Here is a 19,383-nt window from a genome sequence, read left to right on the forward strand (position 1 = left end):
TATACGTGATTTGGAAATGTTGAGTCAAATTAGTCTAGAATCGGTTAATTTTATGGAAGAAAACCTTTCAAACAGCCGTAGCCCCTAAACTGCACACGTGCCGGGCTGTGATTTACTCATATATTTAAGTGACTCGTACAACACGGAATTCATATAACACGAAACCGTGTTATAGGGGGTCTACTTTACAATTATTTGCTAGAACAGATTACCTGAAGCATGAAAAAATTCAAAGTGATTATAAAACTACCGAAATTTACCCTTGAATATTCTCGGGACTTAAGGAAAAATTTGAAAATCTTGGGTATGAAGCAAATATTCACAAAGTTTGCCAATCTTTCGGGAATTAGGCCTCATGAAGATAAAAGGCGGTTTAATAGAAGTGTATTACACAAATCTGTACTAGAAGTGAACGAGAGAGGAAGTATAGCTACGGGATCGTTTCCTTTTTATTATTCGCGATGGAAGGACAAGGATGAATATTTTCATTGGACAGATTTTGTGGACTCGACTGTAGTTTTAAGCTTTGTAATTATTTTATATATAGCTTATAAAATTCGAGATTGTTTAAAATCCAAATTATAATATTCACAATCGTTAATATAGAGAAGTTATAATGAGTTTTGTTAATAACATCATCTTAAAATTATTTTTAACACCAGTGACAAAACTAAGTTGATTCGGATCTGAGTCAGAAATGCGAAGGATTCTGAATAAATTAAGCTGTATGATTTTTTCAAAAAGGAAATAGGAAATTAGTTTTTAAAGGAAATAACAAATTAGTGTTTGAATTGAACAGAGAAATAAATTAGTACTATCAAGTGTAGAAAAACTGAACTAAAATGTGTTTATAATCATATACAATAAGAGAAGGAAGAGAACATTATAGAAAATCTCTTAGTACAAGAATAATCTTATTCTAACAGAAGCACAAGGAAATGCAACAGAATTCAGGTGTATGAAATTAATTGTAAGTTTGACGATTAATGGCATTCTTTTGCGCTTCTCTTGTTAATTATTTTTATCGTATGGAATACCTTAAAGCTTAATCTGTCTTTAATTATGAAAGATGCAAACAGTTTTTTTAATATTCAGAATTGTTTTCCTATTGAATCAATTGAGGAATTACCTTATTATAAAGACTGATTTAAGTTTGAGTGATTTTCAAATATCTTGCAAAATAAATTTTACTTTGAAATTATTATATAATGTTGAGTCTTGACAATTATTGTATTGGATGATGGGATAAGATAAAGCAACTCGTGGGCGATCTGTCAAGGGGTGCTTCCCGGGAGGAGTTTCTATGAGACTAGCTCCTTAGGTGCTAGACAAGTAAAGAAAATTCGGAAAACTCCACGTAGCCAGTTCATTGGTCTGGTGCAAACCTGCAACCGACTACCAGGGTTTAGTAATTTTAACCAAATCGGCCAATCGGCAATTTCTAATGTTTTCTTTAAAACATTAGGAATAATGAAGTGTACTTTTAAGATCTTGCTGTAGGAAAACGATATGTAATTAAAGCCCACCAAATATGAAGAATATTTTTAATGAACTTTCTGAAATATTTATATTAAAGTTTGAGTACGTATATATCTTTTACATATATTAAAAATTCAGTTTTAATTCTTTTATTAAAAAATAAGTTTTAAATATTTTAAAAGTTATTTTTCAATTGATATGATCAGTTATAATATTTATTTAATATTAGCCTATTTAATTAAATATTACATTAAAATATAATATTTAATTAAATTTTTTCATGTTTGTGTGAACATTAAACTACTGTATTAAATACATGCATTCCAAAGAAATTTTCTTGTTAGAAGTATCTCAATGTTAATATTATTTCATGTTAGAATTGACAGATATGTAATTACTTTTTACACAGAAAAATTATGAATTTTATTGAAGAATCAGTGTTTTCTTATATCAGATAAATTGAAATCTAACGAGAAAGAATTAAGTCTCGAGCATTATTAATTTAAATAAAACTAGGATTAAATATAAATGATAAAGTTTATAAAAATGAATAATCTATGTTCTTGATTGCCTGATCATTTTATTTGTAGGACATACCTGACATTAAGGTTAAATATATCAGTGCTTCTCGAACTGTGTGTTCAAGGACAAATGTCCCATTCCAATTCCTCGTTATCAGTAAATTTAAATAAATTATTTGTTTGCTGTTACTAAGGATTAAATAGCGCCAAGCACATACTAATGTAACACTAAGAATTTCATATTTCCAGCGCTTAAAGATTCTCTTTTTCTTGCTCGTTCCATTAAATGTCATTTTCAATTTTTTTGTTAAATCTAAAAATATTCCTTTCGCATTTTCAAAGAATAACTCGCTTGGACATTGTCAATATGGTATGGTCATCCGTGTTAAATATTTAAATACTAAACCTTGAACAAAAAATTTACAACTATAAATACTATCTTGAGGAAACCGTGTTTTGTATTTTCGTTTCTTTTCTTTTCTTTCGAAGACACAATGTAGTGACGTAAACTTAAACACTGGGCGAATTTTTCATCCTTTTTATTCGGTTGGAACGCTTTTTTATTTAGAGGGGCATCGGCCCGAAACGCGTTATGTAATAAAAAAGCGTTCCAACCGAATAAAAAGGATGAAAAATTCGCCCAGTGTTTAAGTTTACGTCACTACATTGTGTCTTCGAAAGAAAAGAAAAGAAACAACAGATATACGTACTTAACACCTTACTCTTGCCGAGAAAAAATATATTTATTTGCAACAAACAAACAAACGTTTTCAGCCTGCTTCACAGGCCATCTTCAGGCTTGGAATACATTTGAAATTAAAATTCCATCCATGGAATACAAAAATTCAAATTCAAAATTAAATAAGGTACAATCAAAATAAAATATTGAATAACTAACATAAAGCAAAAAATAACAAAAAATATATAAAAATGTAACAAATGAATACGTAAGCATTAATAAATGCAAATTTCTAAGACATACAATAAAACCATTATATTGATTGGTTAGAGCCCTTATTAAACTTCTTAACCATAAACTTCCATGCAGAGGGAAGACTTTCTGCGTCCCTCGCATTAAGACAGCCTTCTTGTAATCTACTTCTAAAAATCTGCAACTTTTCCGCTGTCAAGGCTAATGATGGAGACGATAAAGGATTTATGATGGCCGCCTCATTCCATTTGACCGTAGCTCCTGGCGCTTGCGCCATTTGGGACAAAACTGTTGCATTAGACCCCTTTCTGATATTATAACTATGCTCCTTGATTCTAATTCCTAAACTTCTAGTGGTTACTCCGATGTAATCTTTTTTAACGCCCAATTGCATGTTTTCATACGGAATTTTATAAACTCCTGCTTTCTCTTCTGCCTTTATAACATCTTTATCATTCCTGAGGATTTTGTATAAATTAGGGGCCCTTTATAATATTATTGATATGGCGGCACCGGTGAAACTTTGCAAAAGATACAGGAAGTTAACTTTAAGGTTGGTTAAAGCTAAATGCAAATTGGATTTTTTAAAGGCTTGTTTAAGGAATGGAGTATTCCCTATGTCAATCTACCGAATCAGCGTTCCTACGGAATGTAGTTCACTGAAATTCAGGTTTTGTATGGCTTGCCTGAAGAAGTCTATTCGGATTGCGAAGAACAAAAAATTCGGATTATTGAATGATCTCGTTAGCCTAGAAAACGCTATATACAATGAAGATCCAGAGAAACTAGTTGATGTGAATAAAAGAGTGGTCGATCTAGCTGAAGCAGTCCAGAAGAATTCTACTAGTAATTATGTAAAGAAATTAAAATGGATTATACATAAACAAAAGGTTAGAAGTACAAAGAAAAATCTTATTGCTTTCCGCGCGTGGGACCAAATTGAGGTACCAGGAAGAATTAAGAAGCTTCTAATAAAAGGCCCAAATTTTGTGCCTGTGGAGGCTATGGATTGGGAAACCTCAGTACAGGAAATTGAAAGAGGCATTGTTGGGCTAGACGATTTAGAAAAAGAGTACTTCAGATGGAAAGCAGTCCTCAACAACAGGCAGAGGGGCCGTAAGCAGGATTTTAGGAGTAGTGACATCCGGCTCACGAAGAATTGGTTAAAACATAATGATTTGGTCTTGACTAGGGCTGACAAAAGTAAACAACTAGTCATCATGAAAAGGAGTACATATAACGAAGCACTAATGGATTACATCGAAAAGACGGAGTGTGAAAAGATCAACAGCAATCTTATTGGAAGCTTGGATAGAAGGGTCAGGAAACTGGAGGTCTCTAAGCTTTCCAAAGTTTTGCCTTTTCTCAAGAAATGCAGGAACCCTAGGCCAGGAACACCTAGATTATTTGCTTTCGCGAAGGTGCATAAAACCGGTAAAGAAATAAGACCTGTTGTAGAGAAGTGCAGGGGTCCCACGTTTGTGTTAGAAAAGAAATTGCATGAATACTTATCCTTGCAACTAGACACGGATACTCTTGTTGCCCGTGATCCTATGAAGGTGGTTAAGGATCTGCAAAGTATAGCATTAATGGAGGATGAGGTTGCAACGGTTTTCGACTATGAGAGCATGTATCCGTCAGTAAGGATAGAATCATGCGAGGAGGCACTATTGGATTTCTTATACAGCAATAACTCGGAATTGCTTAGTTATACGGAAGAGGTAGAGAGTTTAACTAGTTTGGTCTGCCGGGAGTCTTGTTTCGTGTTTAATGGACAGGTCTACAGACAGAGAAGAGGGGTCCCTATGGGAAGTCCACTCTCAGGGATCCTATGCGAATTGGTAGTTAGGAGGCTGGAAAGAAGAATTTTTCATGGTTTTAAGGATGATATCGTGTATTTCAGCAGATACGTTGATGACCTACTTATATTATGGAGAAGTAACAGCAGAATTAAGGATTTTTTAGATAAGATCAATGATAACAATGATGGCCTTACTTTAAGATTGGAGCAGAAAAGTTCCTTGAATCTGCATTTTCTCGACATCGATATCACATTCAAAAAAGGCCACTTGTCCACTAGTGTTTTTATTAAACCATCCCACAGCCCATTGTATATTCCCTCCCAATCCAAGGATCCGTATAAATATAAAATTGCAGCTTTCAGGGCTTTAATAAGAAGAGCCTTTTTGTATTGCGAAAGAGTACAAGACAGGACGAAAGAAATAAATAGAATAATAAATGTAGCCAGGACCCTAGGTTACCAAAAAAGTACAATTCTAGGAATAATTAAGAAATATGAACACAACATCAAGAAAGGATGTTTTAAGAATGCTCCCAATAAATTTGTAAAGTTTACATATAATGAAAGTATGAATACAGTCATGAAAGAAATAGCACACAGAAAAAGTTCGAAGATGCTTATAAAAAGGGCCCCTAATTTATACAAAATCCTCAGGAATGATAAAGATGTTATAAAGGCAGAAGAGAAAGCAGGAGTTTATAAAATTCCGTATGAAAACATGCAATTGGGCGTTAAAAAAGATTACATCGGAGTAACCACTAGAAGTTTAGGAATTAGAATCAAGGAGCATAGTTATAATATCAGAAAGGGGTCTAATGCAACAGTTTTGTCCCAAATGGCGCAAGCGCCAGGAGCTACGGTCAAATGGAATGAGGCGGCCATCATAAATCCTTTATCGTCTCCATCATTAGCCTTGACAGCGGAAAAGTTGCAGATTTTTAGAAGTAGATTACAAGAAGGCTGTCTTAATGCGAGGGACGCAGAAAGTCTTCCCTCTGCATGGAAGTTTATGGTTAAGAAGTTTAATAAGGGCTCTAACCAATCAATATAATGGTTTTATTGTATGTCTTAGAAATTTGCATTTATTAATGCTTACGTATTCATTTGTTACATTTTTATATATTTTTTGTTATTTTTTGCTTTATGTTAGTTATTCAATATTTTATTTTGATTGTACCTTATTTAATTTTGAATTTGAATTTTTGTATTCCATGGATGGAATTTTAATTTCAAATGTATTCCAAGCCTGAAGATGGCCTGTGAAGCAGGCTGAAAACGTTTGTTTGTTTGTTGCAAATAAATATATTTTTTCTCGGCAAGAGTAAGGTGTTAAGTACGTATATCTATAATGATTTGCTGAGTGCTTTATAATATGAAAAGAAACAACTATAAATACTGTAATATCAATGCCGTAGCAAGAACAATTGAAAGAAATAACTATCTCTGTTAGATAAGAAACAATAAAGGCTTAAATTATCGGTAATTTTACAGTCCAGAATCTAGTAAGATGTTGATATAAGATAGCAGCTGGCGATATATCAAAAACTTATAAGGCTTTTTTTTACTTAGATAATTTTTATTAAACATCTGTATGACGACTCCGATAAAAAAAAATGCTTTCTTTTAACCCTACATACAGACTAAACTAACTATCTACATAGAATTACCTAAAAATCTAGGAATTTTTAGGTGATTTTTATCAAGCCTATTATGGGTTCCACATATCCGAACCCATAATAGGCTTGATCTTAGCTCTGAAGGCCTTCTTAGTGCCCAAAGAGCGAAAAGAGTCTAAAAATATAAAAATTTTACGTGAAAATATTTTGTGTTATAATTATTCATGATATTTTATATTATATTATAATAAATTGATTTCAGGGTTTATTTCAATGAGAGTAAAATATTTAATAGCAAATTTTTAAAATTGATACTGGGTTTAGGAATTAAAACACAGGAAGATAACAAAAATATCTTATCAAAAAGTATGTGGAATTTATCTTTTACAATTTATATAATAATATTGTAATTTTTCAAACAGATATAATCAAGATGGCCGATGTTTATGGTATTCCCGATTATGTTATTTTTCTACTTGGAACAGTTTTACTTCTATATTTGTAAGTTTATTTAATTATTTTTATTTCTAATTTATCAATTTTGTACTTTTTATATACAATAAACATTTTCAAAATTAGATATTTAACAAGAAATTTCGGCTTTTGGAAAAATCGAGGCATTCCTGAAGTTCCTCCCATGATTTTAACTGGATCAGTTGGTGTAGACTTCAAAACTGTAAGCTTTATTATAATAAAATTTAAATATTTATAATTTCGTAAACTATGCAATTGTATATGCATTTAGAATCAAGGAGTATTGGAACAACAATGGTACAACAAATATGGAAAAGTATTTGGGTAATAAAATCTAAATAATATATGAAAATATATCCATCTTATTGGCTTTTATTTAATGTTGAATATAAATATTTAAGAATATATGAAGGATCAAATCCAGCTCTAATGGTAGGCGAACCAGAGTTGCTAAAGAATATTCTTGTCAAAGATTTCTACGCTTTTTCTGAACAAAGAGTAAGTCTGTATATATTTTATACTTTAATTATATTATTTATATTTCAATTTTTAGTAACAATTTTCAAATATTTATTGCTTTGTTGAAAAATTTACGGATTAGATAAGAGGAAATATAGAAATTTATCGATTTATCGATTCCCCAGTGCATTTATTTATTATTTATTTATTTTTCGTGACGGGAAAAACGGTCATGACGATTTAAAACTAAACCTTTTCGTAGAGAGAATAAATAAATATAAAGAAAAGATTGCTGTAATTTCCAAATACAGTGGAACCTCGATATACGACCTTAATTCATTCCTGATGTTTGGACTTATACCGAATAGGACGTATACCAAACCAACCTTTCCCATAAGAAGTAATGTAAAAATGATTAATCCATTCTCATGTAAAAAGACCCCTTTTGATATGATATATTAATGGGATTGTAAAATAATTTAAACACTGTTTGAGCACATTAATAAAAAAATAAATTTTATTATAGATTTTTAAAGTTATTACAGTATATTGTATTATATTATTTAAATCATGAAATCAAAATCAAATCAAATCAAACTCTCCTTAATACTAATAATCTGTTTAGAAATTTATTTAACCCCTTTCGCAATGTTAGCAGATTTAATAATGTCTTCATTTTTCACAATTGTTGATATCGTCGTTCTCGGAATACGGTATGCAACAGTTAAATCTCGAACGTGCATGCCACCTTCATATTTCTTAACAATCTCTTTTTTCAGTTCCATTGTGATTCTAGTCATTTTTTTAGTTTTCTGTTGCTTTTCATTTGCCTTTTTGCAATTCATGATTAATAAAAACAATAAAATTTTACTTACAAATTAAAATCAGAAAAAATTTAACAAAGTTATAAACCGTGGCATCGCAAACATCTAGTCTGGTCTAGTACACCGATAGTGCTACTTGTTCATAGATGGCGCATATAATTGAATTAAGTCGTATATTGAACAAAAGTCGTATACCGAGCAAAATTTGTTTTGTCCAAACAGGACGTATTCCGAATTGGACGTATTCTAAAGCAGACGTATACCGAGGTTCCACTGTACTGTACATCTGAAAAATAATAAATCTCTACTAAAGAAAGTATAATCCACAGGAATGTACAAATAGGTCGAAATTTTATAAAGATAAAAAGTAAGATTGAAAATGTATGTAATTTTATTTTATTTTGTTTTTTGTTATAAGATAATAATATTAATTTTAAAGATTTACATTATAATACTTGTTTATTAAAACTTGTCTTAGAGACATCCTCTTTATGGTTAGATATGATAACTAAAACAACTGAGCATTGATAAAATGAATATCTGTCACAAACTATCCGCTATTTTTAATTTTAAAAAATCATGATGGCCGGATGGCTCTGGGGATCCGAGTGGGTGAAAATCCCCAGAATTTTTTATGGGTGGTCCCGGATATATCGGGACCCGACCCTTATTACCCTGTCATCCCATTGTAGGCCTGATCGAGCCCGTGTTGGCATGGATCCTCTTAGTGCCCACAGACTAAAACGTCAAAAAAGCAAAGTTAAGATATATATTGCTATTTTTAATTTTAGAGTATGAATGATACCATAAGCACCAATGTAATAAAATTGTTGTAGAAAACGCGTTTACAATTTTTATAGTTTAATTTTTCTATTTCATAATTGTATAAATTGTAGCGTAAAATTTTTATACTACACTTTACACAGTTTTTTCCTATTATATACTTAAAATTATCTCGAAGTCTACAATATTAAAACTTATACGCCTGTAACACTTTGCTTTTTAAAAAAAACAAATTATAGTTTTTTTAAAAAGCATAAGTAAATTAAAATAATTAAAAATAACTTATAACTGAATATGCGGGCTCTCGGGAGGACTTATCACACACTATTAATACAATAGGAGAAATCACACAGATGGAAGAACTCCGTGTGATTTCTTAATTGTATTGATATGCATACCGTTGTTACAATAAAAAGCAGTGTTCATCCATCTCTGTGTGATTTCTTCTACTGTATCAATAATGTTTGATGAGTTCTCCTGAGAGCCAAAACTTAGCGCTCACATATTCAGTCATAGTAATGGACAAAAAGCAAATCTTGGATAGAAATAAGTTCCTTATTTTCATGAAATTTTTAACTGAATAGATACAAATAGATATTTTTAATGAAAACTAATTATAATTCTTATTTAGCGAGTACGCTTTGGTGATCCAATTTTGGACAGAGTTTTTGTGCTCCAAAGCTATGAAAGATGGAAAGAACTAAGAAATATAATTTCTCCTGCTTTTACATCTGGAAAATTGAGAATGGTATTTATATTTTATTTATTTATATTATATCAAAATAAAAATAATAATTTGTATTATTCATTTTTCAGATGGTCAAGGATAGTAATTATTGCGCCCAAGGACTGCTAGAAAATTTTATACAAATTGCTAGAGAAAATAGAGAAGTTGTAGTTAATGAGTAAGTGAAAATTTTAGAATTCACTTTTTTTTTTTTCATTTATTATTGTTTAAAAATTATGATTTCAGTTATTTTACTGCTTTTCTTATGGACGTAATTGCTAAGTGTGCTTTTGGAGTAAAGCTCGATTCCAGAAAAGATCCAAATAATTTATTTGTGGCTGCGATTCAAGAATTAATTGGTCCTATTCCTTGGAGATTCATAATAGCAGGTATGTTATTCATAACTTACAAATTTCATTTGTGGCTATACTCAAATAATTATATTTTACATAAGTTACATATTTTTATTCAAATTTAACGAATAAAATTTGAATAAAAGAATTTAACTTAAATAATTAAATAATTATTTTCGTAATTAATATAAATTTTCATTAAATCTATTTATTTAAAGTGTGTACCATAATTATAAAGGCAGTCACTTAAAAGTTTAAAATTCTATTCAAAATTGTTTAAGCAATGAAAATGGTTTACATACCACTGTGATCAAAAAGTATCGGGAAGATACGCTATAAAAAACAAGAGATTTTGACTGGTAGTCTCCTACAAGATGTTCGAGGAAGGCAGAGTACGCGTCAAAGATGAACCACGCTCTGGATGTGCCATTCACTTCAACTGATGAACAACACGTCGCTCGAGTCAGAGATTTGATGCTCAGTGATCATTTCGCTTCTCGAGTCGTCTAAAAAACGTTGAAAAACGACATTTTCGAGTGGCCGAGGAAATCTTTCCTCAAAGCGAATCATTCTTAAAAACCGCGTCATTACGAATGTTGAAACATGGATCTACACTTTTGACACGGAAACAACAACAATCAAGTAAATGGTACTTGACGACCTAAAAGACCACGTCAAAGTCAGTCAAAACTCAAAGTCATGTTCACTTTGTCGTGTCGTTCATCACAAATTCTTTCCGACCCGCCAAACTGTCAACGAAGAATATTATTTGAGCGTTTGGCGTCGTTTCCGTGAAGGAATTCGTAAAAAACCACCTGATTTGTGGCGAGAAAACTGGTGGATTTTGCACCACGACAATGCTCCTGTTGTTTGTGATTTTTGTTAGAAAATTCAATAAATGCGATCCTTCAAGCTCCATTCACCTGTTCGAACACCATGTGATTTTTTCCCGTTTCGTCTAGTAAAATCTCCGCTCTGTAGTCACCGTTTTGAGTCGATTGATCTCATAATACGAAATTCGCTACGTGTCTTGAAGGGGTTTCACGAAAACGACTTTAAGGCATGTTTTTAGGATTGGAAAAACTTTGACATAAGTGCATTGCAATGAGTGGGGATTACTGTAATAAGATTTAAATTTTGATATCTACTCACATTCTAAAACGGAAAAATTAGATACCTTTATTAATATTATTAAGGATTATATATTTAAAGCGCTAATGTAATGTATTCAAATTTATTAACTAAAAATAAAATTTTTCAGGCTATTTTCCTGGTTTTGCAAAACTTATCCGTATGTCTATTTTCAACCCACAAACAATTACATTTTTTAGAAACGTTGTCTTACAAGTGATAAGAGAGAGAGAGAATTTAAAAGATGTGAGTTAACACTTTAAATTACTTACGAATTAAAAACAAATGTTTATAATAAAATCTATTTTAGGAAGAGAAACCCATGGATTTTCTACAATTGATGTTGGATTTCAAAAACAATCAAGATCGCAAAAATGAGAAGAAAAGTTATTATATTTGTATTTATATAGTAATAGATACTTTATTATTCTTTATTTCTTAATTTCTATATTTTTTAAAGTTTTGGACTTAGACGATGTTGTTGCTCAATGTATTATATTTGTTATTGCTGGATTCACTGCCATGACCGGAACTTTTATATACGCTGCTCATCAATTAGCTGTTAGTCCAGAAATTCAAGAAAAACTTATCGATGAAATTGACCAAACAATAAAAGATAATGTAAGCTATGATAAGTACCAGAATATATAGGAAAATGTTTTCGAATAATGAGGTTTAATACTAATTTTTAAATTTAATAGGAAGAATTAAACTATGATAATATTTCCAATATGAAATATTTAGATGCTTTCTTGGAAGAAGTTTTAAGATATCATACACTGCCAATAAGGTAAACATTATTTTATTAGTCCATAAATTTTTATTTTTTGCTGAAATTTATAATTTCAAATTTAGATCTAAGTAAAAAATGCGTTCTCATATAAACAATATAAAATATAATAGTAAGCAGTAAAGTATATAAAGTAATTTTTAGAAATTCAGACAAGATATTTTTAAAACTAATTTTTAAAAAACAATAAATAATTCTATTGTTTAAATAGTAATAATTTAATCAGAATAAAGTGTAATTATGGCAGATCTTAAAGTCTACAACGTGTTGATATATCGCGTAATTAATCAATCAATCAAATGCAATTCCTATTTGTTTGTGCAAACTGCAAAATCTGATCTTCGATTTTTGATCTTGCCAAAAGAAAGCTCTTGGCTTTGTTGTTGCGTTTAAGAGTTCTAATGATAAAATGAATCTGAAAAGATCATTGAGCGTAGATTTTAGCCCCGGAACCGTCCATTGAAACGCATGAATCTGAAAAGATCTGAATGATCTTTTCAGATTCACGCGTTTCAATGGACGGTTCCAGGGCTAAAATCTACGCTAAATGGAAAGATGCCATATGCCCCTGCAGGGTCGACGCTACCGCGTGGGCAAACTGAGCATTTGTCCAGGATGGCAAATTTTCACAAATAACGAACTGTGAAACTACCGTAGTAATGTAAATGAAATTAAACTATTTTAAATAAAACGAGCAATTATTGTGACATGGTCACAATGCCGGGCTGCAATTTTTAATCATATATTTTAAATTAAATAAATTAAAAAATATCTTCGCCACATCAAATTAGTAGTGACTTGCTCCTGTACATCATACTTTTCCTTTAACAATGGAGTCGTGCCGTTTATCTAACACTTTTCAGGAGAAAAGTTTTGAATTGACATAAAGTGATTTCCGGTTTGCATTAGAAGTGCTTATATAGTTAATCGGGGCCTCCTTTCCCTAAGATTTTTATATCTGGTCTCGTCTTTTATCTATCTAACTTTGTTCTCGAGATTAAGGAAAGGCAGACGGACGGGCGACAGATAACAGTGGAAATTTATAGGTCCACAATTTTTTAAATTGAGCCCAATTAAAATTTTAAAACATTCAAAAATTTCTTCCCACTTCCAATAGATATGGCATTTTAAAACATTTTTTTCCCCGTTTTATGTAGGAGATAAGGGACGTCAAATGCATGTCTTGCTCCAGGCTGGTATACTCTAGCGCCGGTCCTGATGCTGTGTTTTTTCTTTAAATCGGCATGATATATTTTTTTCATTTATTATTATTATTATTATTATTATTTTAATTTATTTTTTTCCGTTTTAACTTGGAGATTATTTTATTTCTCAAAATGGCTACGTTTCCGTGAAAAATGTATAACATGTTTGAGTCAATATTTGCGCAGCAACGTAGCTATTTTGAAAAATGAAATAATTTTTAACTTATGAAATGGATTTTTTACTGTTTGACTTATCTGCATCAAATCTGTACGAATATTTTTTAATACCCTAGAAAAAAGCTGGCAACATGTTGCCGGACTTTTCCGTCATTCGTTGTTTGTTTGCATCCTAATAATTGCTACCGTTACCTTTTTTTTTTTTTTTTAACTCTTTCCGCCCTGTGGGCACTAAGAGGGCCTCTTTTAGAAGGCCCATTATGGGTTCGGCCAGGCCCACAATGGGCGACCGGGTGGTGAGGGACGGGGCCCGACATATCCGAACGGACCACCCCCCGAAAAATTCCTGGGGATTTTCGACCCGTTCGAATTCGATCCCGGGTCCCCCAGAGCGGTAGGCTACCACCTTGACCGCTCGGCCATCCGGCCGTGCTACCGTTACCTATAAGTATTCACATTTACCAGTGGCGTGCCGTGACATTTGATGACAGGGAAGCTGTGTTTCTGTAAGAAGCCGACTTCCAGGGGCAATCAGTTAATTGCGCGTCAGTGATGGTCTAGGGCAGTGGTTCTTAACCTTTTTATACTCGCCGCCCCCAAATATTTCATAATTTTTTTGTGACCCCCATTTTTAATAATAATTTATATTTGATAATTTGATAATTTATCTATAATAAATTGATTTTTTTATTATTGCTTTATTTTTTATATAATAAATGTAAATCATAACTTTTATTATTTCATTATCTATTTAAATAACATTCAAACTTCACAATTAAACATGAAAACTCATTAATTTTTAACAGAAAATAAAATAAGAAACATGTCGATAAATCGATCCAATGTCGATGCTAAAACTAAACTAAAACTAAAACGCCCACTTGTCGTAAGGATTTTGCATAACTTTTGCAAAAATATTTAAATTTTCAAAGCCTACTATTTTTCCTAATTATTTTTAAAATTCCAAGCATTAATAGTTTCTTAAAATTGCTTTGGAATAAAAGAAGTAAATACTGCGGTGTAAGTAGCATATTTGCATTTATTTCTTCTGTACTAACAAAGTTGTATGTAGGAAGAAATACAAAATAAATAAATAAAAACTAAATAGGAAAACTTTATCTTTCTTATTTCACTTTTCAATACGATATTCGGATTATACACAATTTTCTTTTTATTATATTCTGAAGGAAATTTTGCATAATTTGGCGGCCCCCGGCAAACTTCTTATGGACCCCCAGGGGCCGCGGCCCCCTGTTAAGAATCACTGGTCTAGGGTCCATTCGTATTCATTTGTTCGATAAGCCAGTAAAAACTGTAGACTTCTCTAAATGTATTTTTAATATCACAATTACATTCTGAATCGCTAGCCACGATATAAGGGCTAAAATTAAAAATAAATTATAAAAACTTACTCGGTGAAATAAAATGTGCGGTGGATATACATACCTGGTACAATGTATTGTTCGATTGTGTTAATATACTTTTAAAGAAAATTATAATTAAAATTTAGCTTTGTAAAGAAACGTACATAAAAATAACATAAAATATTCTTTACTTTTTAAATCTTAAAACAATCCACTTAGTCAAATATCTTGATACGAGTAGCTAATGGATGGAACTAGTGACGGTCCAGGTAGGTGTGTTGAGTGTGTGCGTGCCATGATACCGGTCAATGTCAAATGCCTCTTTTGTCGCATCACTAGTATATCTCAAAGGACGCCACAGGGCTGTTGTAAATTTTAAACGTTTCTCACCGTAGCTGTAAAAATCTAACTATGTTAAACTTAATAGTCATTCGTTTTCTAACTAATTCGTTTTAATACCAGGTGTACACGGAAATCAGTTTCCCACTGTACTGAGCGAGTGATTGGTTCTGTTAAGCTTTTGTTGAAGTAAAATTCTGGCTCTTTCAACAGGATTTTATTTATGTCCCCATTCCCTAATCTCTTAATTATTTAGTCACTTCTTAAGTAGAAATAAGTCGAAACCAGTTACTTTGTACCTGAATATCTGTAGTCTTGGGAAAACAGTGGAAAGACAAATTTTTATGACAACGGATATATAAATCGTAAATTTAAGGAAAATAAATTCTAGAGCTTTTTTTTTGTACCATTGTATGTACTGTACGTCTCATTCATTAAATTTGGTTGTAAATGATGCGGCCAAAGTAACAGTTAATTTTTAACACTGTACTAGAATTGTACACGTTTTTTCTGCATCCCCTTACAGATGGGACATACTAAATCGTAATATCACCGGTTTAACATCGAAATCCGTAAGTAATATAAGATGGGAGAGCGGAATAAACGCGGAATAAATATATCAAATATTTTAAAGGAGTTTTTTTAAACTCCTGTCAACTATACAGAACTATCATAAAAACGTGCCAGTAAACTCCTATCAGGTTGGGTTGTTATAAATCTAGTCTAGGGTGGGCAACCCTTTTTATAACATGGGCCAGAATAAATTTTACGTTTTTTTCCGCGCCGTAGTAGTTAATTGACGCCTTCTTGTGACTCGTAATTTTTTTAGTCTGCAAATATGAAATAAATAAATAAAAAGTTAATTACTACATTTATTTCTCTTATTGTTTTCGAAAAATTACAAAGAATTGGAAAAATAACTAATTAATAGTTATTTTTCCAATTTAATAATCTATTAAAGATCTCGCGGGCCGGATAGAAACTTTTCGCCAGCCGTAGCTGGCCCGCGGGTTGCCCGCCGTTGATCTAGTCTGCTTATGATTCACATAATCGGGCGAGGGTGGCCGAATATCTAGCAGGCGGCTAACAGCCCACAACCGCTCCGGGATATAAAGTCGCGTACTCTTTACGCGTGTGTCGCTTCTACCAGCTAACCGTGACGTTGGTGCTCTGTAAAGCGCATGCGCCAATGCCTATAATCTGGCTGCTTGGAAGTTGACAGGCAGGCGGCTAACAGTTCAGAACCGGTCCGGCGTATAAAGTTGGACTCCGTACGCGTGTGTCGCTTCTACCAGCTAAACCGGGTGAGGTTGGTGCTCTGTAAACCGCATGTGCTAATGCCTATATAATCTGGCTGATTAGAAACTGACCCGGTTTCGACATTCCTTCCGCCACCGAATTATTCGAATATACAATAGCAATCTTATCGTTTTTTTCACATGTAGTATAGAAATTTGTAAAAGATACATAATGCAGTTATAATAAAATATTAATTTTAATTAATTCAAAGTACGTTAAAATATGAAAATTTATATTTTATAAAATACAAGGAAGGTCATTGGAAGGTGGAATCGGCGCTTCCATCGCTTCCAATGACGGCACGCCACTGACATTTACATAAAATTTTTTAGATGTAATCTAAATGATTATACCTAAAGAATATTGTATATATATATATATATATATATATATATATATATTATGATTAATAACGCAAAAAAATTATCTCAAAGAATTTCATTAAAAATGATATTTTATCAGGAGGTTACTGCCGTGATATTCTGATAAAATACCATTTTTAAGAAAAGAAAAAACCAGCCAAGTAAAATAGTCACTGGCCGACTATATACAGGAATTGATTTTCGGAGGTCGATAAGTAAACTAAATTGCCATAAATTTTACTAAATTTTTCCTATAAATTTAATAAATACTGTTTTTTAGCTTTTCGAGATATGGCCATCATTCCCCTAATTTCTCCCGTGCCAATGGTCCGATTGTAGAGAGGTTGCGGCCAACGTTTTCATCACAAAAACGTGAACGTCGGACGTACAGCGCCGCCACATCCTGTGAGCCTAGAAGTTTGACAATGGCATTTGAAACGTCGGTGGAATCATGCTCGACGTTCCAAACGTATTCTCAAACTTCTAGGCTTATAGGATGTGGCGGCGCTGTACGCCGACGTTCACGTTTACGCGATGAAAATGTCGGCCGCAAGCTTTCTTTTCTTAAAAACTTATAAAATTTCAGAAATTTTCAACAGACACGGGAATTATTAAGCATTAAATTGGGTGAAAAAATAATGCCCCCACACATATACTAATATCCATACACATAGAAAAACCCCAACTTGTTTTCGACGTTTCAAGGTCTCTTGAGACCAAAAATGAAAAATCTTTGAGGTCATTAATTTTTTGACCGATCACCATACTTTCCCTCTATTATATAACAGTCGGAATAATAATACTGCGGAGTCACCTACTCCAATACTGTGGTTGGAGTAGAGCGGTTGGGGATGTGGCTACCTTTAAAAAATGAATTTATACGTATTCGTTTAAATTTTGATCTATTCGGAATTATTCCTCATTAATTTTATTTATTATAATTATTTTCTTTAGATTAGAAAGGACAGCAGTACAAGACTATAAGCTAGGCGATACCGGACTCGTTATACCAAAAGGCACAGTAGTTGCTGTACCTGTTCACGCCATACATCATGATCCAAATTACTTCCCGGACCCTGAAAAATTTGATCCAGATAGGTAAACTGTAAATATCAATAACAATCTTAATACAAAAGTTTCTACAAATTTAATTTATTTCAGATTTCTAGCGGAACAGAGAAAGAATATTATTCCATACACAAGTATGCCATTTGGCATCGGACCGAGGAATTGCTTAGGAATGAAATTTGCTCAAATGCAGATAAAAATAGCTCTGGCTATGGTTTTGCAACGTATTAAATTCAAACGTGGAACTAAGACAAAGGTGCATTTGCATGCATTTTGCATTCAAGCATTTTAAATTATAGCAAAATAAAAAAAAATATTTTTTACAGGACAAAATAGAACTCCATATTGCAAGAACATTTAATAGACCGAAGGATACCTATCTCAAGATGGAAGAAAGAAAGTGAAAAATCATTTAGTCAATAGTAATAAGCTCGATATATTAATTTCTTAAATAATTAAAAATTAAAATGACATTTTTTTCTTTTTCGTATTTTTCCACCCTGTAACGGTTTTTTTCCCATGCCATTGCAGTTCTGCCCTCAATAGGACGGCCAATGATAACCGACATATAAGATTCTGACAGATCGCCCTTAAAAATTTCTTGGAGAGGGTTTCGCCCGGATTCTATCTCGGGTTCTAGAGGCTGATGGCCGAGGGTGATGTCTTAACGCCTCGGCCATCAGCCGTCACAATTAAAATGGGCATCATTTTAATGATTGAAGTATAACTATTTCAAGTTTGTGAATTGTTTATTGATAAGAATGTAGATCACGAATAAATTTGTTTTTGAAAAATCAATAGTGATGTCTTTGTAATTTATTCTACAATTTGATATACTGTATTCACACAGTATTTTAATCATTTGGCTTATAAATATTTTTTAAATATAAATCTGCAACCAGTTACCATATTTTTTGTATTAAATACTGTAGACGTTCTTTTAAAAAATGAAAAGAAATTATTTCAGTTCTTTTTCCTTTTTTTAAATAAAATAGCCCATAGCCAAGGTCATAGGTAATTTAGATGACCTTGGCTATGGGCTGCTTTCGTATAAACCAACAAAAGCGATGTTTTATGGATAAGACGTTTCGTATATATAGACCGCAGCCTACAGCCAGGTTATTAGCATACGAATCTTGAATAAAAACCAATTGGAAAGAATTTCATTCAGGTATAGCATTGTTTAAATCTCATTGTATTTGATTTAATACTACTTTAAGGTATAATTCCTCACCACTCGATTATCAGCCAATGTTATTTAAAGTATTAATTAAATTTAAAGCTCGATTAAACTTAGAATTAATTAAAATAAGTTTGTATCCTAAAGTGCACTTCAACCTTCTTGGTTGAAGTGCACTTTAGTTGCTGTTTGCTTCTCCTTGTGGCCTGTTTGCTTCTCCTTTGTGAAAGCAGCGTTAACAATGAATGTAATAATTTGAAGTGTTTTCAATTTACGTTTTATGTTTTGACTTTTTCGTCTTGTGAGAACTAAGAGTGTCTTTTTTCCATCGAGAATTCAGCCAGGTTTACGATTGGGCTTCCGGATGATGAGGGACGGGGTCCGACATATCCGGGACGGATAGTCCATAAAAAAATTTCCGGGGGTTTCTCACTCGGATAGCCGAGTCTGAGGCCTCGGCCGTCGCAATATATGTTTAATGTACGAAACTATATGACATT

General features: G+C 32.3%; 3 protein-coding genes across 4 annotated transcripts in view; 2 read left to right on the plus strand and 1 right to left on the minus strand.

Annotated features, from left to right (window-relative positions):
• The window catches only part of mRpL3 (mitochondrial ribosomal protein L3), a 110,897-nt gene that overhangs the window by 57,127 nt on the left and 34,387 nt on the right, over positions 1-19,383 (minus strand). The window lies entirely within an intron of this gene.
• On the plus strand, positions 913-18,501 carry LOC136983948 (cytochrome P450 3A8-like). Of its 2 annotated transcripts, none has more exons than XM_067280843.1 (16): positions 913-970; positions 6,771-6,849; positions 6,928-7,024; positions 7,094-7,146; positions 7,224-7,320; positions 9,520-9,636; positions 9,705-9,793; positions 9,862-10,004; positions 11,230-11,345; positions 11,410-11,485; positions 11,560-11,720; positions 11,801-11,889; positions 17,590-17,733; positions 17,797-17,959; positions 18,030-18,103; positions 18,235-18,501. In XM_067280843.1, the coding sequence occupies exons 2-16, from the start codon at positions 6,782-6,784 to the stop codon at positions 18,281-18,283; spliced, it is 1,536 nt and encodes a 511-aa protein (XP_067136944.1). In that variant the 5' UTR covers positions 913-970; positions 6,771-6,781; the 3' UTR covers positions 18,284-18,501. The 2 variants fall into 2 exon arrangements, with proteins under 2 accessions (XP_067136944.1, XP_067136945.1); XM_067280844.1 differs by having other exon boundaries at positions 952-970; positions 18,030-18,125.
• Positions 3,435-6,776, plus strand: LOC136983939 (uncharacterized). The gene is made up of 2 exons (XM_067280828.1): positions 3,435-5,276; positions 6,771-6,776. Exons 1-2 carry the CDS (start codon positions 3,435-3,437, stop codon positions 6,774-6,776), a joined length of 1,848 nt encoding a protein of 615 aa, XP_067136929.1.

Source organism: Centruroides vittatus, unplaced genomic scaffold, assembly GCF_030686945.1.
Source record: "Centruroides vittatus isolate TY-2023 unplaced genomic scaffold, ASM3068694v2 contig_898, whole genome shotgun sequence".
Classification (NCBI taxonomy): domain Eukaryota; kingdom Metazoa; phylum Arthropoda; class Arachnida; order Scorpiones; family Buthidae; genus Centruroides; species Centruroides vittatus.

Coding starts and splice junctions, on each gene's coding strand:
- LOC136983939 (XM_067280828.1), top strand. CDS start 3,435: ATGGCGGCACCGGTGAAACTTTGCAAAAGATACAGGAAGTTAACTTTA.
- LOC136983948 (XM_067280843.1), top strand. CDS start 6,782: ATGGCCGATGTTTATGGTATTCCCGATTATGTTATTTTTCTACTTGGA. Junction 7,025..7,093: donor TTGGTGTAGACTTCAAAACT/GTAAGCTTTATT, acceptor ATATGCATTTAG/AATCAAGGAGTATTGGAACA. Junction 11,721..11,800: donor ACCAAACAATAAAAGATAAT/GTAAGCTATGAT, acceptor TAAATTTAATAG/GAAGAATTAAACTATGATAA.